Source organism: Podarcis liolepis (assembly GCF_965112155.1).
Source record: "Podarcis liolepis genome assembly, chromosome: 13".
Classification (NCBI taxonomy): domain Eukaryota; kingdom Metazoa; phylum Chordata; class Lepidosauria; order Squamata; family Lacertidae; genus Podarcis; species Podarcis liolepis.
The window spans coordinates 35,685,906-35,710,921 of NC_139573.1; the positions used below are offsets into that span (position 1 = coordinate 35,685,906).

The 25,016-nt window shown below is 47.8% G+C and overlaps 1 protein-coding gene across 3 annotated transcripts in view; it reads left to right on the plus strand.

Moving 5' to 3' along the window:
- KAT7 (lysine acetyltransferase 7) overlaps nucleotides 1-24,587 on the plus strand; it is a 35,398-nt gene extending 10,811 nt beyond the window's left edge. The window contains exons 5-16 of one of the 3 annotated variants that reach the window (XM_083469823.1): nucleotides 1,540-1,779; nucleotides 1,897-1,979; nucleotides 3,428-3,517; nucleotides 5,211-5,309; nucleotides 6,713-6,823; nucleotides 12,490-12,681; nucleotides 12,874-12,963; nucleotides 14,003-14,143; nucleotides 16,666-16,759; nucleotides 18,111-18,257; nucleotides 19,056-19,162; nucleotides 21,073-24,587. In XM_083469823.1, the coding sequence (XP_083325949.1) occupies nucleotides 1,540-1,779; nucleotides 1,897-1,979; nucleotides 3,428-3,517; nucleotides 5,211-5,309; nucleotides 6,713-6,823; nucleotides 12,490-12,681; nucleotides 12,874-12,963; nucleotides 14,003-14,143; nucleotides 16,666-16,759; nucleotides 18,111-18,257; nucleotides 19,056-19,162; nucleotides 21,073-21,174 (1,496 nt within the window). In that variant the 3' untranslated portion in view covers nucleotides 21,175-24,587. The other 2 variants (XM_083469822.1, XM_083469824.1) reach the window with 2 other exon arrangements.
- The last annotated feature ends 429 nt before the right edge of the window (nucleotides 24,588-25,016 follow it).

The following is a 25,016-nucleotide window of genomic DNA, read 5'->3' on the forward strand; positions in this document are numbered from 1 at the left end:
ATTTCTTTAGAACTTTTATGACTTCTAGGTTAGGTTGAGGGGCACTAGCTTAGCCAAGGCTGCTTTCGAAATACTAGTTGCTGTGTTGATCCCAAAGAGAGGGAAAGCACAGCTGAGATGATGCCCAGTTGTAATCGTCTTTTATCTGCCCCTCTGATTTCTTTCTCCATCTCAAGATCACCCTGGCAGTTTTGGTCAGGAGAGCAACAATACATTTCCTAGTACAGTACAGTCATACCTTGGGTTACAGCCACTTCAGGTTGCATTTTTTTGGGTTACGCACCCGCCGAAACCCGAAAGTACCAGAACGGGTTACTTCCGGGTTTCGGCAGTCGCGCATGCGCAGAAGCGCCGCTGCAGGTTGCGAACGTGCATCCTGCACTGACCACATTCGCAACCCGAGCATCCACTGTACAGTGGTACCTTGGGTTAAGTACAGTGGTACCCCGCAAGACGAATGCCTCGCAAGACGGAAAACCCACAAGACGAAAGGGTTTTCTGTTTTGGAGGCGCTTCGCAAGACAAATTTCCCTATGGGCTTGCTTCGCAAGACGAAAGCCCATAGGGAAATCTCCGGGGACCTGTTTTAAATGCTGGTGGTGGGGAGCAAAGCCTTTCCCCCCCTCCAGCCTTCAGAAGAGGTCCAGGAAGGCCGGCGGGGGCCGAAAGGCTTTGCTCCCCACCGCCAGCATTTTAAAAGCAGTCCGGCATAGCAGGGAAGCGCTTCCCGCTATCGCTGACGGCTATTGAAGGCAGGCGGCGGGGGGGAAAGACTTTCGCCCCCCGCCGGCCTTCAGAAGAGGTCCAGGACCTCTTCTGAAGGCCGGCGGGGGGCGAAAGTCTTTGTCCCCCCTGCCTGCCTTCCCAGGGGCTTTTAAATCGCCCCGGACAGCGGAGAAGTCCTCCGCTGTCCCGGGGCGATTTTAAAATGCCGCCCGCCAGCATTTTAAGATCGCCCCGGACAGCGGAGAAGTCCTCCGCTGTCCCGGGGTTTTTTAAAATGCTGGGGGTGGGAAGAAAAGCCCTTGTCCCCCCCCCCCCAGCCTTCAGAAGAGGTCGGGGACAAACTGTCCCCGGACCTGGTCTCAAGGCGGTTTCCCTAGGAACGCATTAATTGATTTTCAATGCATTCCTATGGGAAACCGTGCATCGCAAGACGAAAAACTCGCAAGACGAAGAGACTTGCGGAACGAATTAATTTCGTCTTGCGAGGCACCACTATACTTAATTCGTTCCGGAGGTCCATTCTTAACCTGAAACTGTTCTTAACCTGAAGCACCACTTTAGCTAATGGGGCCTCCTGCTGCCGTCGCGCCCTGTTCTCATCCTGAAGCAAAGTTCTTAACCCGAGGTAATATTTCTGGGTTAGCGAAGTCTGTAACCTGAAGCATATGTAACCTGAAGCATATGTAACCCGAGGTACCACTGTATTGCTTTTTTAGGCCTGGCATTTTGACCTACAAGGGATTCTGGGGAGGACTCCCCCCCCCCCAGTTTATTGGGCTCTGCTCACTTTTGTAACGTTGTGACTCTACACAGACACTAAAAACGCCGCTGACCACGATGAGTCGCCACCCCGCACGCCGACTGGGAACGCCCCGTCTTCCGAGTCCGACATCGACATCTCCAGCCCCAACATGTCTCACGATGAGAGTATCGCCAAGGATATGTCCATGAAGGATTCGGGGAGTGACCTGTCCCATCGTCCCAAACGCCGCCGATTCCACGAGAGCTACAACTTCAACATGAAATGCCCGACGCCCGGCTGCAATTCATTAGGTAGGGTGGAGCCTTCCATGATCTGAGATTTCATTAGCGGACTCTCCTCTTCCCCAAATCTCCCACGTGCCCTTTCTTGTTACCAGCCCTAAGGCGTGTTCCTTTGGCTCTCCACAGGACACCTGACGGGAAAACACGAGCGGCATTTCTCCATATCTGGATGCCCACTGTATCATAACCTTTCAGCGGACGAATGCAAGGTAATTTATTCTCTTGGAAGATGAGCTTGTGGCAGTGGAAAGAGATCAGTCAGGAGGAATGGCATGAAGAGCGGAGAGAATTACAGCGCAGTTCATCCCACCCACCGTCTCTCCTCTTTTCAGTGCTGCTTTGCAGGAGAGAAGCGGTGCTCAGTGTTTGGACACACAGCATGGCCGTGTAATGTGCAGCACAGCCTTTGCCAACTTGCTGACCTTCAGATGTTTTGGATTACCATTTCTATCAGCGGTGCTGGCTGGATCTGATGAGAGCTGTAGTCAAAACCATCTGGAAGGCACCAGGTTGTCAAAGCATGGTGTAGTTCCTCTCCTCTGAGCGTTGTGATTTCTGACACAGAAACAAACACGGGGACAAAATTCTCACGGGAAGCACACTATTTGAAGCATACGTAGGAATTTCTGTTCTCAGGCTTGTCCAAAAATCCACCAAGCCTATAATTTGAGTTTTAAAATGGTTATTTGAAACTTGAATCGAACCCTTCGTTTGTAGGCTTTGGGTGAGTCTGTATGTTGGTATTCAAAATTTCAATTTACAAATTTCCTTTTTGTTTTGTTTTTCCAAGAATGTTAACATCTAAAAAAAAAGATAGTATGCTGTTGAACACCAGCTGTTTGCAGCAAATGTCTCTCTGTGCATGATATTCAGAGTCTTTTTTGCACGTGACTAAGATTATTTACTAGGGACTCTGGTAGTACAGTGGTGCCTCGCAAGACGAAATTAATCCGTTCCGCGAGTCTCTTCGTCTTGCGGTTTTTTCGTCTTGCGAAGCATGGCTATTAGCGGCTTAGCGGCTATTAGCGGCTTAGGGGCTTTAAGAAAAAGGAAACAAACTCGCAAGAACTCGCAAGACGTTTCGTCTTGCGAAGCAAGCCCATAGGGAAATTCGTCTTGCGGAACGACTCAAAAAACGGAAAACTCTTTCGTCTTGCGAGGTACCACTGTAACTGCTGAAATGAACTTGAGGTGGTAAAATGGGGCAGGGAGAGGTGATCAGATTTTCTCATATTGAATGCGTGTGTAGGAATTAGTTAAATTATTCTTTATTTTGTAAAATTATACCCTACAACTTCAGCCACCATGGTTCCCGGGGCAGAAGACAATGCAAAAATACAACAATGAAATCTAAAAATCCACCGTAATTTGGGGCAGAAATTCCTGATGGAGCTGCGTAGCTTGAAGTTGGGCTTGAGCCCTGCCACTTCTCTTTTGAAATATCAAACCTTGTTTGGTCAATTGCGAATTGAGGGCTTATGGCTCCTTGGATGTTCCTTTCCTGCTTGCAAACCTCAGAGATGCCTGGGCTCAGGGCCAACAGTACCTTAACTCCCTCATATTGTGGTTTTGGTTGGACTGTTCTTACATTATCTGAGGAAGAATTTGCATGGCGTGAGAAGGGAAGGATTGATACAATCTCCCTCTGGATTTCAAGGTGAGAGCGCAGAGCCGCGATAAACAAGTTGAGGACAGAATGCTGTCTCACCGACAAGATGATAACAACAGGCATGCTACCAGACATCAGGTACTTCCATCTTACATTTTTACTGTTGCACCTTTATCAAGTATGCACTGGCTTTGACACCCCAACAGGACCATCTTTTTTCTAGTGATCATTGACATCTCAGTTTCAGAAGACAGTTAAAAAATAACGAAACCCAGAATCAAAAGCAATTTTGTGTGGAAATTCTGTCTGAACCTGTGTCTACTTATCTTGCTGACCACATTTTCTGAGTAATCTAAAACTCGGGGGGTGGGGACAGGGATGATTCATTCTTCATTTTTACCAAGAAAAGAATAAATGTGTTTGTTTCTAAAATAATTGAATATAACTTGCTCCGTGATAACTTGAGAAGAATTCATTCTTTGTGCCTTGTTCATGGGATGTGGTTCTTTAGATTGAGTTTACTCTGTGTATGTTCATCCTTCAGCAGTAGCAATAGATATGTGTGAAACCCCACCAAGATCTATGGGCATAGGGCACTATACAAATTTAATAAATAATAATACATTGGTACCTCGGGTTACAAACACCTCGGGTTGCAAACACTTCAGGTTACAGACTCCGCTAACCCGGAAGTAGTACCTGGGGTTAAGAACTTTACCTCAGGATGAGAACAGAAATTGTGCTCTGGTGGCACGGCGGCAGCAGGAGGCCCCATTAGCTAAGTGGTGCTTCAGGTTAAGAATGGTTTCAGGTTAAGAACGGACCTCCAGAACGAATTAAGTTCGTAACCCAAGATACCACTGTAATATGTTTTGTATCCTTTCAAATGCCATACACTTCTCTGAAGGCAGTTACAGATAGGTAGCCGTGTTGGTCTGCCATAGTCAAAATAAAAAAATTCCTTCCAGTAGCACCTTAAAGACCAACTAAGTTAGTTCTTGGTATGAGCTTTCATGTGCATGCACACTTCTTCTCTGTGTATCTGAAGAAGTGTGCATGCACACGAAAGCTCATACCAAGAACTAACTTAGTTGGTCTTTAAGGTGCTACTGGAAGGAATTTTTTTATTTTCTCTGAAGGCAGTTCTCACAGTCATCTTGTATGTTGCCAAGTGAGGGACATGTAAATAATCCCTGATATTTTTCAAGCACAGTCCCAAGTATACAAGGCTCCTGGTTTGATACCATCTTGCTATACCGGGATAAAACACACATAATACAATGCAGTGTGGCAAGAGTCCTGTTCTCCCATCCAGCAATAGTGCCCAATGATCAGGCTCATGTTGGTTTGCAAGGGATGGTCTGGACTGTTTGACATGGAAGTGCAATAGACGAGCATCTAACTCCTGCAAAAGCATACAGTGGTACCTCGGGTTAAGAACTTAATTCGTTCTGGAGGTCCGTTCTTAACCTGAAACTGTTCTTAACCTGAGGTACCACTTTAGCTAGTGGGAGCAAAGTATATGCTTGTGCCATATTGCATGTGTGACATTCGGTGCCAGAAAGGTGTGGCCTATAGCCCAGAGTTGGGGAACCTGTGGCCCTCCGGGTTGTTGCTGGACTCCAGCTCCCGTCAGCCCCAACAAGCACAGCTTGATGGTCCGGAATGATGGGGGTTGTAGTCCAGCAGCACCTGGAGGGGGCACCGCGGCTTCCCATCTCTGTTGTAGCAGATGAAGCAATAGTTGGCCTGCTTTGGGGTCAGATGGCTCAGGATCCTGGGCAGGTTGCCGCCTCCTATGCATGTCCTGTGTTTGTCATCCCCTGTGTAGGCACCAACTGAAAGACAGCTAAGGTACAAAGAGAAAGTAGCGGAGATGAGGAAGAAGAGGAATGCTGGGCTGACTAAGGAGCAGAAGGAAAAGTACATGGTACAGAAGCGCTTTCTCTCTCTCTCTCTCTCTCTCTCTCTCTCTCTCTCTCTGAGGAGTGTGTGTTTGGCAGAATCAGGCCACCCTTAATGTCATGGCGCATTTCACACCCTGCATAGAGGGAATAGTTAATTTCTAACTGCATCTGATCCCAAGATTCTAGGTCATAGTGCTATACAGTAGAACCAAAACAAGAATAGGCAGCCATGAGCTAAACACTCCTCCAGTTATTTGTGAATTCCAGCCTTGCTGCTTCCCATCCCCTCTTGCATGCAGACCTTTGTGTCCTTTGGCCCTGCGCGAGGCTGTAGTTGGGGTGTGTGTGTGTAGCTTATAGGCCACCCAGCCCAGCCCCCTGTGCGATGTAGGAAATTAAGTGCCGGAGCAACCCCATCCGATTCCTGCCCAGCCTCTACATTGACGGCCTCCAACAAGGGAGAGCCTACTGCCTCTCTAGGTAATTGGTTCCCTTCCTAAACTGCTCTTACCAATAGGATATTTCTCTTAATGTTCAATCAATATTTATCCTCTAAATCCACTGGACTTAGTCCTGCCCTTTTGGACAGTGGAGAACAAGCCTTTGCCCTCTTCTGTCGAACAGCCTTTCATGCAGTTGAAGAGTGCTTCTGTAGATTCCCCCTCTATTCCCCCCCCCCGGGTTAAACATAGTTCCTTCAGCCTTCCATCGTAGGAGTTGTGTTCCATACTATATCTGTTGCCTCCCAGTTCATTCGGTCTCCACTGAGTGGGAAAGCTGTAGCCCTCCAGATGTCGTGGAACTACAGCTCCCATCAGCCTCTGCCAGCAGAGCCAGTGGTCAGGAATGATGGAAGCTGTAGCCCCAACAACACAGAGGAGGGCTGCCCCTTATCCACAGGCTTCTTAAAATGTGGTACCTACAACTGGATACAGTACAGTGGTACCTTGGTTCTCAAACAGCTTGGCTCCCAAAGAAATCGGCTCCCAAATGCCGCAAACCCGGAAGAAAGTCTTCCTGTTTGCGAACGTTTTTTTGGAAGCTGAATGTCCGACGCGGCTTCTGCTTGAGTGCAGGAAGCTCCTGCAGCCAATCAGAAGCTGCGCCTTAGTTTTTGAACTGTTTTGAGAGTTGAACGGACTCCCGGAACAGATTAAGTTTGACAGCCAAGATACTACTGTATACGCTTCATCTCTGTATTGATTCCTTGCTTCTGCACTCACAACAGCCCACAACTCTTCTTGTCCTTATAAGCAATCCTGCACGAAGCTTTCCAGGCTCCCTCGGCCTTCTGCTTCCCTCAGAGCAGGAGCCAGTATAATTTCACTGTCGAGCAAGAAAGGGCAGAGGGTGGAGGCTGAGGGGATCCACTTTCCCCAGGACAGGCAAACTATTTCTAAGAGATTATTTCTTCTGTTTGCTGTAGGAGCACCGGCAAACCTACGGCAACACCAGAGAGCCCCTTCTAGAGAATCTGACCAGTGAGTACGACCTCGAGTTATTCCGACGAGCGCAAGCAAGAGCCTCTGAGGATCTGGTAAGAGGACTGGGCTGGGTAAGATACACATCCTTCCACCTTCTAGGCTTGAAGTAAAACCATTTGTACTCTTTTTTTGTACTAAGCTGAGTGTGAATCACTTGTGACTCAGTTTGGACAGAATCAAACTTCTGAGCAAGGGGTGGGGAGAAGTGAGCAGAAAGAAGGGAAAGTATCTTGGCGTATCCTCAGAGTCTAGAGATGGGCGTCAGCAGTTGTGTATAAATAAATGGGCTCCTTCCTCAAAAGGGCTCAGAAATTCAACAATATGCATTGCATGGAGAGAGAAAACAGGGTACGGAGAATCTGAGGCAACTGTTACTGGAGGCATTTGGCAGTAGGCCCTCACCAATCACGGCAGCTGCGAAGGGAGGACAGTTGGGCAGGGGGCAGAAGCTGAATCAGCAGAATGGGCAGAGAGAGCCATGTGGTGTAGAGAATCGTGGTGGTCTCTCTTGGTTCCTGAGCCTGCGGAGGATTAGAGAAGCAATGATGGATCTTTAACTGGGTCAAGGTTGTGGGTTTCTGACTCCTCAGTTCTGAGAACAAGGTATTTGAGGAGCTGTATGTGGATTTTTTGTCTTTTGAGTTCAGTATTCTGCTTGTGCTCAGTCTTCTGAGCTTGAACATGTGCTCAGTATTCTGAGCTTGGCTCAGCCTACTGGTCCCAATTTTTCGCTAGTCCGTTTCACTTGCTGTTTTTCCTGGGAATCACAGCTCTTGACCCCACTTTTGTTTGTGGGGATGGGGACCGCAAGCAAGTGCCTCTCCCACTTTTACCAGACTTAAGCTTGAAGAAATGAGGAGAGGGTCTCAGTTTCCAAGTGCGGGACACGCCCCACCTCTCCGTTCCTTGATCCTTTTAGATTAATGTGAACTGAAGGCTAAGTGTATTTATGGCAGAACAGCAGAAGGAGATAAAGGAGCACCGTGGAACCATTCACATAGCAGAATGAAAGAGGATTGCCAGCTTCTCGACTGCTGTGCATCTGCTTATATTTTTAGAGTGTATCTATTGCCCTTCAGGAAATACTTCAAGACAGCTTACAAATAAAACCATTTTTAATAGTATAGAGGTACAGCAGGCCATTTCTTGGAAGCTGGACCGCTTCTGTCTGCTGTGGCCTTGATCAATGTAAACTATGGTCACTCCCCTATTCTTATCTTCTCAGAGTCCTCTCCCCACCCCAAAATGTGGCCCTTTCTTGGATGTTTCCACTGCAAACCATTCACTAGATCAGTTAAGGTTTGCTTTTCTTTTTTATCGTATCTTTCTTTACAGTGGTACCTTGGTTTAAGAACAGCTTAGTTTATGAACAACTTGGATTAAGAATGTTGCAAACCCGGAAGTAGGTGTTTTAGTTTGTGAACTTTGCCTTGGAAGCAGAACATGTGCCGCTTCCTGTTGAGTGTAAATTGGGTCCTCCGCTGCTATGGGAAAGCACGCCTTGGTTTAAGAACGCTTTGGTTTAAGAAAGGACTTCCGGAACGGATTAAATTCGTAAACCAAGGTACCACTGTATTTGCAATTTAGATCACTCATAAACAGTGATTTTGGTTTTTGGTTTTACAATCTCCCCACCAGCATCAAATATCTATTTAGTTTTTCCCCTTGTTGGGGGGGGGCAGGTGAATTCTATGTTTTTGATCAGGGTTTCAAGCTTTTTTTGGACTATGACTCCCGTCATCCCTGACCACTGGACCTGTTAGCTAAGGATGATGGGAGTTGTAGTCTCAAAACAGCTGGACACCCAAGTTTGGGAAACCCTGTCTTGGACGAAGGGCAGGTATTAAAGACACCGCAGTTGCAGTTGGAGGGAGCCTAATGCACCGTAAGAGCTGCGACAAATATCACATAATGGTTTTGCATTGGCCCCTTTATGGATTTGTGATGAAATAATCAAAGCACATTTCCCAATGAGACCAGCCTCTCACACTGTTTTCTTTTTTCTAAAAAAAAATGCTAACAAAGGGCACATTTTAAAAAATGACAACGAAGAGGCGTGCGGAAAGTGGACCGATCAATTGTGTGGGAAAGCTCTGGCAGCAGAACAAGTTTTTTTTAACCTGCCGATGGCAGCAGAACGTGGATTCGGTCGGACCGGGGCTATGTCAGCTGAATGGCAGTTTCGCTGTAGATGCACTGGTCCTGCCAAAGGACCCCCAGAGAGAAAATGCCTAGAGAGAAAAGACGATGCTTTTGAAACCTCACTGCCTATCTGGAGATGCAGGTTTTAGGTTGCTTGAGGCTTAAGCTACGTCTTAAGCGGAGTTGCGTCATTCTGTTTCTTTCTCAAACTCAAAGCAGGCTGGGGTGGGAGACTGTGCCTGAGAAGACATTCAGGTGGGAATATGCACCCTTCCCCTCCTGGTCCTTTACCAGCTCAAAACTTCCCTCCCCAAGCTTCTTTTCCACTTGAAGAGGATGGGGTGGCTCCTTCCCACCTCTCCAGAGTGGAAAAGCACCTTGAGTATAGCAATTTAGAGCTGCAAGACGACGAGAGCGCCATGGGTTAAGCAGGCTCTCTTGGCCTGCCCGTTTTCTGCTCAGAGCAGACCGAGCTGCTTAAGGTTTAAATAGAGAAGAAGAAAAGCCTGGAGGAAAGAATTGCAGAACTACATGTGCCATAATCTTTGGAAGCCAAGATATGCAGACGTATATGCCCAGCCCCACTGTTTCTGAGCCAGCATTTCTTGGCCCTGCTGTTGGGGTGTGGATGGCTGTGTTGACGTGCCCTCGAGGACCGGCGCTGAAAAGTGTGAGAAGATGAAAGAGCTTCGTAAGTGTTCTCATTTGGAAGAAGTGCCACTTTCTTTCCGCGGTGACAGTTACACTGAGCGCGGGCCTCCACCTCGCTGTCTTTTGCTGCGTAAGGAGGTGCCAGACTTCCGAAAGCAGTTGCCCGAGGTGCAGTCTGCATCTCTTTGGTTTCCCAGCTTGGAGAGTGCCAGAAGCCCTGGGGCAAGAGAATGGATCCTTTTTCATGTTTGATTGAAGCTCATTTGATGCTTTCCTTGTGATATGACCCCTCAGGCCCATGCTTCTCCCCCAAAAGATTAGGGAGAGACTTCTGGCAAACGTAGATCAAAGCATATAGAGCAAATCAAAACAACAAGAATCTTGGGGTTCTGCTGAGAGTGGACCACCACTTCCAGAATAATGCTTTGGTACTTCTGTTAAGTCACGTGGAAGTGCTGAGCCCCCTATTCCACGTGGCCATGGCGGCTTTGAGAACAGCACTTTCTTCAGATTTGTGTTGGGAGTTAATCCGAAAAAGACTGCAAGCTGCAGGGACCTCCAAGCTCTCTGCATTGTTCAGGTCTTGGGGAGGGGAGCTTATTAACTGGCCTTCCAGATTTCCCGTCTCCAACGGCTAACTGCGATCAGAGCTGCGCAGTGGGTCAGGTTAACCACCGTGATGCCGGGGAGCCATGATTTACCACCAACTTCCTCCCCGCAACCCCAGTCCTTGAGCCTCAGCAGGAATTCAGCGTTAAAAGCTACACATATGCCAGCTCGCCTCCGCTGCTGTGCCCTCATCTTGTTCACAACAAGAGAGGAAGAAAATACACACAGGCTTCGAAAATGAAAGGCAAGCGGGCAGTGTCTCCAGATTTTTCTCAGGACTTTTGAAAACCAGGCCCAGGATGTAAAGCACCAAGTCAATGTGGTCCAGGGCAGAGGGAAATCACAAGAGCCCCAATAGCTGCTTGTTAACCATGCCTTCACCCACTTGTGCCCTCCTGCATCCTCAAGGAATCCTGCCTCCAATGAATGCCATTCAGGGGAAAGCGGGCATGCCCTTTGAAAGCATGTACAGTGGTACCTGGATTTACGAACTTAATCCATTCCGGAAGTCCGTTCTTAAACCAAGGCATGCTTTCCCATAGAAAGTAATAGAAAATGGATTAATCCGTTCCAGACGATGAAAAACAATCCCTAAAACAGCAATTTCACATGAATTTTACTGTCTAACAAGACCATTGATCCATAAAATGAAAGCCTCTATACTGTACTATAAAATAATAAGACAGTATTGTAGATGATAAAACATTTTTTTAAAAAAAATTCTTAGGTTCACTGATGATAATCATTGTTTGGATGTGGGGCTTTTATCTATTTCTGCAGTCACACAATCAACCAGTAACTGGACTGGGTTCCACACAGTCACAGAAACAAGTCACAAAAGTGAAGTCACAAGCCACAGTCACAAGTCAATCCCATAAAACAAAGAATAAGTCAGAGTCAAAAAAAATGAAATTCACAAACCGGAACACCTACTTCCGGGTTTGCAGCGCTCTTATTCTGTTCTAAAACCAAGGTACCACTGTACCTGGGACACAGAAGCTACAAATGTGTAAAGACATTGAGTGAACCCTGAATAGAGCTCTTTGAATTGTTATTTTTTTAACTTGCCAAAAGACTCCTCTAAGACACAAACACACTGGGAAATTTTATACAAGCAGTGAGAATATTTTAAATCCTTACTGCAGGGATAGGCTGGAGTGTGTCCTGGGACTCTGATGATACTTGTTGCTTTCCTGGCTGTAGGAGGATGATGATAATGATAATGATGATTTGGTATTATTTGGTATTTATATGCCACCTACCAGACTGGGTTACCCTACCACTTGGAGAGGCTTCCAACAAACTAAAACACAGCATATCAAACTTTAAAAAGTCTGCATAAAGGGACTGGTGAATGTGAGAAAACCTTCACTACTGCACAAAGGTGTAAATGACATGTTTTGCTCTGTCTGCATTTGCCTCTGGTCTCATCCCCCACTATCATGTGATCCCAGAAGGTTGTTCAGAAGGGAATGGCCATCTGCCATGGATGCTTTAGCTGAGATTCCTGCATTGCAGGGGGGTTGGACTAGATGACCCTTGGGTCCCTTCCAGCATTCTATGAATGTTGCCCTCAGGCTGAAGACAATTCCCTCCACAGCTGTTCTCAAGGCACCATGGTGAGGAAGAGGAGACAGAGGCTGTGGCTGCTGTCCTCTACTAGACACCTTCACATCGAATTTACACACATTGGGCTTGATCCAGCCTAAATTAGATTGCCGTCCTACTTGTGCTAAACTGTGGTTAAGTCCCATTGAATTCATTGGGGCTGAGTAGACATGGCCCCAATGCCTTTGAACTTGAATGCCTTTGAAATCATTGGATCCAGCTAGTCTTGACTTTTAAATTCCATGGATTTGAAAGCACAGTTAACTTGGGAAGGATCCAGACCGTAGTTGGCCAATTCTGTGTTTCACAAGCTGCGGAGTTCAGTTTCCTAACAGTTTCAGTTTTCTGTTTGCAGCAAGTTTGTAGACCTTAAGGCTAAATAAAGAGAGGCTTGAATGTGGGTGGGGCAATTTGCATTTCCAAAGATCGGAGTGGGGCTTTGATGCTTTTTATAGCTCTGCCGCTCCCTGCGATTAGTGAAATAAACTGCAAAATAAGCAACTCCGCATAAATTTCCTTAATCTGCGTATCACTTATACAAAACTCAGTTCTTCCCGATACTGGAGTTTGTTTTGATTGTAGAGGAGTTTTTGGGGTGGGAGGGAATTTTTTCTGTTTTCACATGGGTCTAGCATAGATCGTATGAATAAAGAGCATGGTGAACTGTTTCTTTTTTAAAATAATTTTGATTCCCCTTCTCTCTCTATAGGAGAAGCTGCGACTTCAGGGCCAGATCACGGAAGGGAGCAACATGATCAAGACGATTGCTTTTGGCCGCTATGAGCTGGACACATGGTACCATTCTCCCTACCCAGAGGAGTATGCGCGACTGGGGCGCCTCTACATGTGCGAGTTCTGCCTCAAATACATGAAGAGCCAGACGATACTACGCAGGCACATGGTAAGTGTTGGGCACACTGCCTTTTTATTGGTTGAGCAGAAAATGCGTAGCTGCTTCTGCTGCTATGTTATTGTGCCCCCTAGTAAGTATCTTGTTCTTCCCCTCGCGATTCTCTCTTCCGCCTCTTTGTGCTTCTGATGCTGTTGGCCACACTAGGCAACCGCGCTAATGCTTGTGCAATACTCTCCGTAGGCGAAATGTGTCTGGAAGCATCCTCCGGGTGACGAAATTTACCGTAAAGGCTCCATTTCGGTGTTTGAAGTCGATGGGAAAAAGAACAAGGTAACATACTTAACTGGAATTGGTTTCGGAGGAGGAGGAGGAGGAGAGAATTTGTGCAACACGTTGTCTTTTGTGGGCCATAGGCAGGCTGCCCAGCTGGCTCTCCTTGAAGTCTGTCGCCCCAACCTGTCCCAGCTCTCTCTGAAAAATGCTAAGGCTCTCATTAGGACCAGTGCCAAGGGTTGGCATTACTGGGCATCTGGCAAGAGATCATACACTAGCAGGGGCCCATTGACAAGAGCCCTGGGGCCTGCTGCAGGAGGGTGTCCTATAGAGGATGTCTTGCCCTAAGGCCTTTCAAAACCTGGATATGGTACTGGTCATTATATTGGTCTAACTCCATCGCCTTTGAGGGTATTAGACAGGTAGTCTTGCGTGGCTTACTAGTGTCCACCGAACTCCAGCATTATTTTTATTATTATTTATTTAATGTATATGCTTGTGCATGCTTGAAGCAGACTTTCTCTCAGACCACTACCACAGTTTCTTTAAATAATTATATGCCACCCATTGACTAGGTTGCCCCAGGCACTCTGGGCGACTCCCAACAGAATATTAAAAACACAGTCAAACATCAAACATTACAAACATCCCTTCACAGGGCAGCCTTCAGATATATTCTAAAGGTCATATAGTTACTCCTTGACATCTGATGGGAGTGTGTTCCACAGGGCAGGCGCCACTACCGAGAAGCCCCTCTGCCTGGTTCCCTGTAACTTCACTTCTCGCAGTGAGGGAACCGGCAGAAGGCCCTCGGTGCTGGACCTCAGTGTCTGGGCTGAATGATGGGGGTGGAGATGCTTCTTCTGGTCTGCAGGTCAGAGGCTGCTTAGGGCTTCAAAGATCAGCACCAACACTTTGAATTGTGCTTGGAAGCAAACTGGGACCAGTGCCAAAAAACCAGAGATGGGCCAGTCACAGTTTCAAAGAAGCAGATTTGGCCAAAGAGATTTTTCAGGATTTGGGGGCAGTGAGAGTGGTGCCTAGAATTGGCCACCTCTTCCCAACACATCCTTGACATGCCTTCTGATTCTTCCAGATCTACTGTCAGAACCTCTGCCTTCTGGCAAAGCTCTTTTTGGACCACAAGACCCTGTATTACGATGTGGAGCCCTTCCTCTTCTACGTCATGACGGAAGCCGACAACACCGGCTGTCACCTGATAGGCTATTTCTCCAAGGTCGGTAACAGCCTCTCGAGCTCTGCTCCACAACCAGGGCACTGGCCACGACCTAGGCATTAAATCAGAACGGTGGGCCTGCTCTGGGCACTGAATCTGTAAGAGTGGGTTTGTGAAATATAGTTAACAGCGGAAAGCGAGCTTATAGTCCAAAGACAAATGAAAGCCAGGCTGCTTCCTGGAATCTTATTCAGGCTTTGTTACAAGTGCCAACTTCTGGTGCCAAACAGAGCCAGTTATTCTTGGTATTCATGACGCTCCTCCACCCCGCTTATAGTTGCATGTGCAAACACCTGCTTCCAGGAACATAAGAGCTGGGTTTCGGAGATATATAAATCAGAAATCAGGACTTTGAATGTGCTCTTGCATTGTGTGACAAGGAGCACCACACCCCGTCTTAGATCCACAGTGGGATCAGTTCCAACTGTAAATCTGCTGAGCTTTCTTGAAAAGACTGTTGGGTGGGTAGTGGTTCTGCTCATTGGTTCGCTGGCTTAGAATTGGATCAACATCAGGTTTGTGGACTGAATCCTCATCTTTTAAACCACAGTGGTGGCCAAACTTGGCCCTCCAGCTGTTTTGGGACCACAGTTCCCATCATCCCTGACCACTGGTCCTGTTAGCTAGGGATGATGGGAGTTGTAGTCCAAAAACAGCTGGAGGGCCAAGTTTGGCCACCACTCTTTTAAACAGAGAAGGTGACTTCTAGCCTGCTCCTCAGTAAGGGCTTGTTAGCCCAGGCATCCAAACTCTCCATCTCAATCTTAGTCTCTGTTTTGTTGACAGAGGAATATTGCAAGTCCAGGTGTGATGTGAGGATAAATGAAGGCCTGGTGTGGGTTCTGTTTGTTCCTTTACATTTGACCTGAATTCCCAGATACAGTGCTTTGTCATGCTGATCAAAATAGAGCACAGGAACAATTTGAATTTCACTTTTTCTGGCAGTGTGAGAGGCCATTTTCCCAAACGGCCGTTAGAACTATTGATTCTGTTTAACTTTGGTCTCTGACACGTGCACCATGGCCACTAGGAGTGCTGCATCAAAAAACTTTAATAGTTTGCCATTGGAAGTGCAGCACTTTCAAGTTTTTGCCTCATTCATTTTTACATGATAGGTTGGTAAAATCACCGTTTTGGTACAGTTTCAGCGAAAATATTAAACAAACAAATCCTGTAAGAGAAATGGACTGTTGCCCAACTCTCAATTTGTGCAGGTTTTGAACACAGCACTCTGAGAAATAGAGACGGTGCTTGTCTAAAATTCAAGGGGAGGGAGGTCCAAAGAGTAGATGCCACCACAGTAAGATCCCAATTCGTATATCCTATGGAACAGACCTCCTAATAAGATGCCAAGGAGTGTGGTGGAGTCTTCTTCTTTGGAGGTCTTTAAGCAGAGGCTTGACAACCATATGTCAGGAGTGCTCTGATGGTGTTTCCTGCTTGGCAGGGGGTTGGACTCGATGGCCCTTGTGGTCTCTTCCAACTCTATGATTCTATGATTCTATGGTATCTGCAGGATGCCCTCTCCTAAAGTGTGCAGTGATAGATTGGGCATAAGAAGGGGTAAGACAGTCTTTTAGGTATCCTGGTCCCAAGCTGTACAGGGCTTTGCGGAAGCACCTCGAACCTAGCTCAGTAGTCTTGTGTGCATCCTGTTCCAGGTATTAAGGATGAAGTTGAATGTTACGATCACTCACTTCCTTTTCCAGTTTGGCATTTCCCCTCACAAATAGTTTGGAATCTACTCATCGCCCAGGCAGACATTTGGGGAAACGGCCACCACAGCCAAACAAGGCCAATTCAAGTTGTCTCTGTATGAGCTAATACCAAAAGAGCTTTTGCTGGCATTCCCAAGACCTGAGGGGAGCTGATGTTTGAGAAATGCAGGCCCAAAGCCGGGGTAGGGTATCTGTTTCAGCCTGAGGGCCACATTGCCTAGCAGGTGGGACAAGAGGGTGGAGCCAAAGATGTTGCTTTTGTATAGTAGACTGCATCCAGACCATGCAGAACACCGCGTTCTTCACCCACACCTGTCCATCTAGGCCAGGCATCCCCAAACTCTGCGCTCCAGCTGTTTTCGGACTACAACTCCCATCATGCCTAGCTAACAGGACCAGTGGTCAGGGATGATGGGAATTGTAGTCCCCAAATAGCTGGAGGGCCGAGTTTGGGGATGCCTGATCTAGGCAAGCAAGCGACATTGTCACCGTTCAAGGACGCATTCCAGCCAAACAAAAGCGTTCAGAGAGGGTGCAGAGCAGGACCATTGAAGACTGTGGCCTGGGAAGAGTCTTGAAGACCACAGAGAGAGAGGCCTTGAAGGTCACATTTAACTCCTGGGCCCGAGGTTCCCCACCCCTGGTCTCATGCCTCCTAGGGTGTCCAGGACTAGCTTTGTGATTCTTTGCATTGCAGCCATTCTGTTTTGATCAGCTTGCAAAAGCCATGCATTTGAACTTTTGCCACGATGTGATCAGTTCTTGTCAAACATGACCCTTCGCGGCTATACTGTTTACTTCCAGGAGAAGAACTCATTCCTCAACTACAACGTTTCCTGTATCCTGACGATGCCTCAGTACATGAGGCAGGGTTACGGCAAAATGCTCATCGACTTCAGTAAGTGTGGACGGACACACGCTTTTGTTCTTAATCCAGTGCTTACATACTGCCACAAATCAGACGGTTTCATAGCCTCAAATGTGACACAAGAGCAGTTGAGGGGGTTTTTAACGCAGCGTGGTTGTTAGGGTTATAACTTTTTGACTTTTTTTCTTCAAAACAATGATTTCTTGTATCATATAGGGATGAACTTTTGCTTAGAAACACTAAGCAATTAGGGACTAATTCTTCTCAGTTGTGAAAAAATGGTCACCCCGAAATGAAAGTTGGAATCACTGTATATGTAATGTTACTACTCAGTATTAGCACTTTAAAAAACTTTATGGAACTGTTTAGGACTTTTACAGCTGTCTGGAACTTCCTGAAACTGTATTGGAGAATCACTGGAAGCAGGAGCCATCCATACTCCAGATACCAAGAAGTAATCAATGCGCAATCAAAGCGATGCGGGAACTTTATGGTGCTTGTGGCAGAAACAAAGACAAACTGCAACCTCAGTTTATTCTAAGCAATAAGAAGTAATGCATAATGTACAAAACCTTATACAGTGGTACCTCGGTTCTCGTACAAAATCCGTTCTGGAAGCCCGTTTGGCTTCCAAAACGTTCAAAAACCGAGGTGCAGCTTCCCATTGGTTGCTTCTTGCACTCAGCGGAAGCTGCGTCGCACGTTCGGGTTCCAAAAAATGTTAGAAAACGGAAGCATTTACTTCCAGGTTTTCGGCATTTGGAAACTGAAATGTACAACAATGGAGCCGTTTGGAACCAAGGTTCCACTGTACAAGTGTTAGAAAATTTGCAAGCTCTATTTTTCCTGTATTATAATATATGCTATGCATATTACATAATGCATTATACAGTTGCATATACAAAAATCAATTTATTGATTTCGGGGGACCCTTTTTCAAGAGTTTTGGAAATGCAATTTCATTCTTTTGTTTTTAGGTAAATGTTCATCTAACTAATCTTAATGGAGCATCAGGTTGTAAAAAAGTTATAACCCTAGTGACCGTATGACCAGGGTCTCAGGGCTCTTAAGAGGTAAATAAACGTGGTAGCTGCTTTCTTAGCGATCACCATCTTTCCATAACAAACCCTTTTTGGTCGAGGGCCTGTTAGCTTGGAAGTAAAATTTGGCCACCTCCAAAATAAGGTCTCTTCTACATTTTTGGAGGTGCTTTAGCTTTGCAGTAGCACAAGCTTTTGTGATGTTAAAAGAAAATGACTTTTTAAAAAAGACTTTAAAATGAAACTGCCTGACAGGGAGCTACGAGCTTTTGACAGCAGCTAGGGGGTGGTTGACCACTTCATTCAGGTTCCAGAGAGTCTGCTTTGTTCTCTTTCAACAGGCTATTTACTCTCCAAAGTGGAAGAAAAGGTTGGCTCCCCAGAAAGGCCCCTCTCAGACCTGGGCCTTATTAGCTACCGTAGTTACTGGAAGGAAGTTCTTCTCCGCTATCTGCATAACTTTCAAGGCAAAGAGATCTCCATTAAAGGTGGGTTCTAGCTGTTCCTCCCCAGTGCATCAGTAGCAAACAGCACCTTTTTACAACAACAACAACAACAACAACCCTTCTAGTCCAGGGGTCGGCAACGTGTGGCCCATGGGTCAGATGCGGCCCACAAATACCGTTTTACTGGCCCACGAGCCGCTCCCGAACCAAGCCGCCTGCTCAGCAAGTTCCCCACGCTCAGTGCAGTGCGGGGACTTGCTGAGCGGCGCAGGAAATTGCGTCTGCGCACACGCACATACCAGAAGTTGCTTCTGCGCATTCCCAGACGCCGAAAATCACTTCTGCGCTGGCACGATTTTCGGTGTCTGGGCATGCGCAGAAGCCATTTCTGGCACCACGGACATGCACAGATGCAATTTCCAGTGTCGCGCTGCGCCGGTACAGCCCTGGACGATCTCCGCAGGAGTGATCTGGCCCATGGCTGGTAAGCCTTGCCGACCCCTGTTCTAGTCTTTCTTCCCCCAAACTGTGAAATGTAATTTCTCCCACCTTTGCTCCTCGAATGCCAAAGGAGCAATGTGGGGTGCTGAACCCCTGTTTACCTTCCCCCGGTATACTGAGATTCTGCTAGCCTTGCTCATCTGCTTCCAACCTACCTTTCTCAGCCATCACTCTTGGGGATCTTGTCTGGAGTCGTGGAAGACGTTTGGTCCTGATGCTTCCATGCATTTAAAGCTGGAGTTGGCAGGAGACAGCGAGAGCTCTCTTGGTGGTTTGCCCCATATATCCCTCTCTCCCCCAAGCCCCTCAGTAAAACACACTCTTGCTTCTCTGTTTCAGAAATCAGCCAGGAGACAGCCGTCAACCCTGTTGACATTGTTAGCACTCTGCAAGCGCTTCAGATGCTCAAGTATTGGAAGGGCAAACACCTAGTCTTAAAGAGGCAGGTAAGTTGTGGGGCTAATTACCTGCAAGAGAGGTATCTACCTCTCTTGGGTCACTGTGTTTCTCTCGAGAGATTTCTAAGAAAAGCATCACTCTTCCGCCCGAGATTTGCTGTGAATGAAAAGCAGAGAGTCCAGCTTAGCGCAGAAACCTATGGCAGGATTGTTTTGTGCATGTAACCAGTCAGTGGGGAGAAATTGCTATGTTTACAGTGGTGTCCAAACTTTTCCCCAAGAAGGCCAGATTTGATGAAGTGAAGGGCCGTGAGGGCCGCCCAAAGGGCCAACTAAAGTTGTTGACTTTTTTTAGGATTGAAGTTGTTGAGGTTTTTTTAGGGTTGAACCCCAGGAAATAAACTGCCACAGGGGCCGGATTAAACCGACCAGCGGGCCGGATTAGGCCCCCGAAACGGACTTTGGACATGCCTGGTTTAGGGCTAGGGATGGCTACCAGGAAAAGTGGATGTGTGTAGCTTCCCTGTTCCTTGACTCCCCACCCACAGAGTCTCTCTTTCCTTCCCTGCCTCTGTATTTCTGCTCATGATGGTTGCTACTGCTCCAGTTCCAGCTGCCGTGGTTCTTGACAACGTCAGACATGCGCCCAGTTGGTCACAACAAAGCTGCTTTCATGGAGCAGAAAAGCCACGGCAGTTGAAAAGAACAAAGTGTGCCGTACAGACAGACCGCAGGAATGAGGTTCCAGTGAGCCAGTGTTTCTCCAGCTTGGGTCCCCAGCTGTCGCTGGACTACAACTCCCATCATCCCCCAGCTAGCAGGACAAGTGGTCAGGGATGATGGGAGTTGTAGTCCAACAACAGCTGGGGACCCAAATTTGAGAAACATTTCATTAGGGGAACCCTCTTGTGGCTCCCGTTGCATGCTCCCTCTGCACTGCGTATCTCATTTACCTGTCAGGAGACGTTCGGGTTGTTTCACCCATCAGTCTCTTGTCTACAGTGTCATTTGAAGTGCTTTAGAGTCAACTCACCTGGTAGCCACAGGTGATAAGGAATTGCATGCTGATGAGTGATGAACCTGCAGAATGGGAGGTGCAACATTACATCCTTTTTCTGCACCAAGCAGGATACTAGAGAAGACACGGGGCCCTTTCACTCCTTTGTCACCCCCCAGGAGGCTACTAATATTTTTTGGGCAAGCTGGCGAGTTTTGTGGGCTTAGGCTGCAAACCTAACCCTGTCTACTTAGGAGTAAGGCTCACTGAATTCCAGTGGGACCTACTGCTGAGTAGACGTAGTTAGGATTGTGCTCACACGTAAGTCTCACTTGTTCAGTGCAAGGCTTACTCCCCAGTAACTGTGGTTAGGGTTGCGGCCTCAAATGTTTAATTGCTACTTAGCTAGCACACAGAAAACCCTGTCTGCTAAGCAAAATCGCCTCCTTGCTACATTTGTGATGGGGCTCAGCAAACATCAGGTTAAGACGATAACCAGAATGTGGAGAGGTCAACGAAATCAGCCTTCTTCCTTTGTTAAGTCTTCTCTGTCCTCTTCTCCTTCCATCTCTAGTCTCTCTAGCATAGCATTAAAACACCCAGATATTTCAGCTTCCTGCAATCCCCCTCTAAAACATTAAGTCTGAAACCCCCCAGTGACAAGATTTGACCTGCAGAAAACGCAACACAGAAGCAGGAAAGGTCCAGCAGATTCTCAAAAATGGAGGTCCACGTTTGCACGATGGTTACTCCTCGGCAGTTACACAGAAAGAGAGTTCCCCAGTACGGAAGCCCCGGCTGTTTAAACTGGGTCATTTTGCAGCACAAAACTACTACTGTGCTTGTTTCCTTGAAATTAGGGGCATCCTTATCAATGCTAGACACAGCTCTATCATCTTGTTAGCAGCTTCCCCCAGACTTTTAACCTGCACCTTCCCTTTTTCTCCCCCTCTCCCTTCAGGATCTTATTGACGAATGGATAGCCAAAGAGGCCAAGCGGTCTAACAGCAATAAAAGCATGGATCCCAGCTGTTTGAAATGGACCCCTCCTAAGGGCACTTAATTTGACCAACCTCTCTGAGAAGTGTGGACACCTCCTTGCCGCCGACCACCACCACCACCATAACCCCCTTTCTTTTTCCAGCATTAGGAACTGCCTTTGGGATCGCAGATTTGTGACTTGCTGTTGGTACCAACCCTCCCCGCCCCTCTTTCACATTCCTTCAGGATGTTTCTCTTCTCCCCGGGACCGTTTTGACCCAGGTCCTTCCTCCGCACGGCAAGGTCGGGAAGATCAGAACAGATACAGTGTCAGTGTGGCCCCGGGAAGGGGCAGTAAGATCTTCCAGCGCACCGTTTCAACTTGCCGCTCCGTGAACCACAAGGCCCTAGTCCATAAGATGGTGTCGTAACTCGTAATTTCTTAGTTGTTTCAGCCTCCTGCTTCCATGCAGCCTTGAAGGGCCTGGTTGGCACCTGCTGTGAGGTGGTGAAGGTCCTGCACGATACAGAGGGCTGTACTGTTTCAGATTGCAAGTGTGGGGCACCGCGATTCCCCATGCAAAGAATTCCCTTTCAGTGGAAAACCAGCAGTGACAGGGATAAAGATTCTAGCAGGCTCTCTATCTCCTGTCCTAGGTTTCTACTCACCGGGGGGGGGGGGTTAATACAAAGGAGAGCATTCGGAATCAATTATCTCCCATCAGTCATATGAAATTTTGGTCCAGTCCATTCTACCCCACATTCCCACCCCCCTCTTATTCTGCTGCACCTTTGGATCCGGCCTAAAGGTGGGTTTGCGGGACCATCTCCCCCCCCCCCCCGTCACTCTGCAAGTGGAAATGATCAGACACCCCCTTGGGCTCCTATGAGACCATCAATTTCTCATACCTGTTTGCAGGTCTGAGCGCTAACTGGATATTGCACACCAAGCGTGTGCAAACAGCAGTTATTTCTTCCTTCCCAGCAGGCCAGGAAATCTCTGGGAGGCTCTGACTGAATGTGGGGACGCCCTTTGGCTGCTTCCCCTTCCCTTCCCCCGAAAAGTTTGAACATTAAGGCCCTGCTGCTATCTCTGTGGGCCACACAGCTGAGTCCCCGGTGGGGGAAAGCGGCCTAACGGAAAAAAAGCACCACTTCCCTCACTCCTGCAGTAGTTGTGCCCTTGCCCAGTGTCGCCTAACATGGAGCTCCTTTCTCTTCCTCGCGGCTGCTTTTGAGTGCTCTGACCACAAACCCTTCTGAAGAGCCAGCTATAACTGTTCCTTTGCAGGAAGAGAAATGGCAGGACCAGCAGCCCTTACCAGCCCCCTTGTCCTGGTGCCTCCTCACTGCTTCTGGCCTTTTTTGTCCTTTGAGCTTCCGCCCACTCCGAAAGAAACCTGCACCTGACAGGCCAAGGAGCCACACCGCAGCGGCTGTTCAGAGAGCACTGCCAGCCGGACGCCGCTCCTTTTGCCAGCCCAGCTTTGGCACTACTTTGAATTGTCAGATCTAGGCGGGAGTTAGCTGCAGTCGGCTGGCTTGCCTTCATGCGGTGGTAGTTTAGTTCCCGCCGATACGTTTTGGCTCCTTTTGCAGTCCACACTCCTGCATCTCTTGAGCCCTCTGTGCTCATCCGAGGACAACCCTGGACCTTTTCCCACCTCCATTCTGGCCGAGGCAAACAGCCGTTGTTTTTAAAGGATTGCCAGGGGGAAACCAGCTTCCATTTTCCAGAACGTGTGCTTATTTCACCCATAGATTGCAAGAGCCCCTGAGAGCCACCACGGCCAGGCAGCCTACCCCATTCATTTCTGACCTTCTCTGCTGGTTTTGTTTGATGGTCTCGCAGAAGCATGAGGTGCCCCAGAAAGGCTGGGTTTCTCCCACACTTCTGGGATGCCGTACCTGGTTGCATGTGGGTCCTCATCCCAAGACAAATTCGCCCTTAGAAAAATTGTGAAAATAGTTCCAAGAGCCTGGAAAGTGTGTGTGCAAGCACACATAGCACCAGTTTGACACAAATAATGGGTGTGCCCCTTTTCAAGGGGAGCCCTCCCATCTTTTAAGTGATTGTCACTCCCTGGCTTGGGATGGAAACCCCTGCCTGAGCTGTGTGGCACTTGTTCCCAAGGACTGGGAGGGGAGAGGCAGGAGGCTGCTGGACCTGATAGGCTGTCTGTTAAGGGGGAGGGTGCTTGACAGTTTTAAAATGTCTTGTAAAGTCAGAGATGGGGACTGCAGCTCCCATCAACCCCATGCTTAGGGGATGATGGGATGAGCCACAGCTCCCCATCCCTGCTCTAGGTATTAAGCTCACAAATCCGCCTTAAGTGTTCAGAGACTAAAGGGAAGCCTCCACCGAGCACACTTTGCCTAACCTTGCTATTCACAGAGAGGACAACCCGTTGAAAAGCTGCAGCCAGAGAGGTCTCTTTCCTTACAGAGTCAGAAACCTCTTGACAGGTTCGCTCTGTGCCCCTCACACGCCATTGGCGTGCTTTCAGAATTGCGAATCGTCGGGTGGCATTTGCCCTGCGCTGCTTCCGGCGACCTTTTGGGCAGGGCAGAGTCGCCTGGTGACACCCCAGCATTTTGGGGGGGGGGGGCAAAAGCCCACTCGCTTGAACGCTGAGGTGCTTTTGCACAAAGCCCAGGGTCCGAGGGCACATGTCACGAGCCACAGACCAAGCTGGGCTGTGTGTGTGTCACATGCAGCACAACCAAAGAGGCCACAAAGGAGAGTGGGGTGGGGTGTGTGTGTGTGTACAAGTCACATATTTGCCCCCATGCACCACCTCACTCCGGGTTGCATCTTAGTACTGTTTGTCATCCCTAGAACATAATTTTCTTTCCTTCCTAGAGATTACCTTGGCACAAGCCTTTGGACCTTGGGGATGCCTGGCCAGAGAGCGCAGTGTGTTTTCACCTGTCTTTCAGACTGCCATCACGATCCATTTCCAGAAAGTCTGGTTTTCGATTGTAAGGTTTGGCAAACAAAACCAAACCCTTCCAACTCGAAGCAAAACACCCTGAGGGCATAAATAGCCATCCTTTCGCCATGTCTTTGGTCTCTAGTCTGCTGCGTGTGTGGAACACAACCTCTTTGTTTCTAGCTGAACTCCCCCCCCCCCCAAAAGAAAAGAAACGCCTCTCCTTGTCTCCCATCTTGGGACAAAATGGATTCCAGTTGAAAGCCGATCCCTCTAGCACAGATCTTTCCGCAAGCACTCCTGTGGTTGGCTCTCGTGTTTGGTTTTGTCTTTTCATTGCCATCCTAAATCTGCCAAAGTTTAGATTTCTGTGCACATTACTGGCAAGTGTCACCCAGCACCCTCAGCTTCTAGTTTTTAGCAAATGGTGAGGTGGCGCCCTCTCAGGTGGGGAGGGGAGGTTGGCCATTCTTGTACAGAAGTGAATCTCTGTTTCCTGGATATGTTAGAATATGCTACCAGTGTATCTACTTCTCAATAAAGCATGTTCTCTGCTCTAGTATTCCAAGCATGATCATTCCTGGGGGGGAAATGTCTGTGCAATGTGTCGATCTGAGCTTTGGACTTTTGGAGACTTCCCTGCCATCGCCCGTTTTGCAACAAAACTGATTCCCTATAAACTACGCAGGTGAAGCCATTTGCTTGTATTGGCTTCTGGCACATGTTTCTTTCCTTTTTTGACTCGCATTCTTTCAAGTTCCGGGAATACAATGGTACCTCAGGTTACAGACACTTCAGGTTACAGACTCCGCTAACCCAGAAATAGTACCTCAGGTCAAGAACTTTGCTTCAGGATGAGAACAGAAATTGCGTGGTGGTGGCACGGCGACAGTGGGAGGCCAAGTGCTTCAGGTTAAGAACAGTTTCAGGTTAAGTACGGACCTCCGGAACGAATTAAGTTCTTAACCCGAGGTACCACTGTACAAAGGGA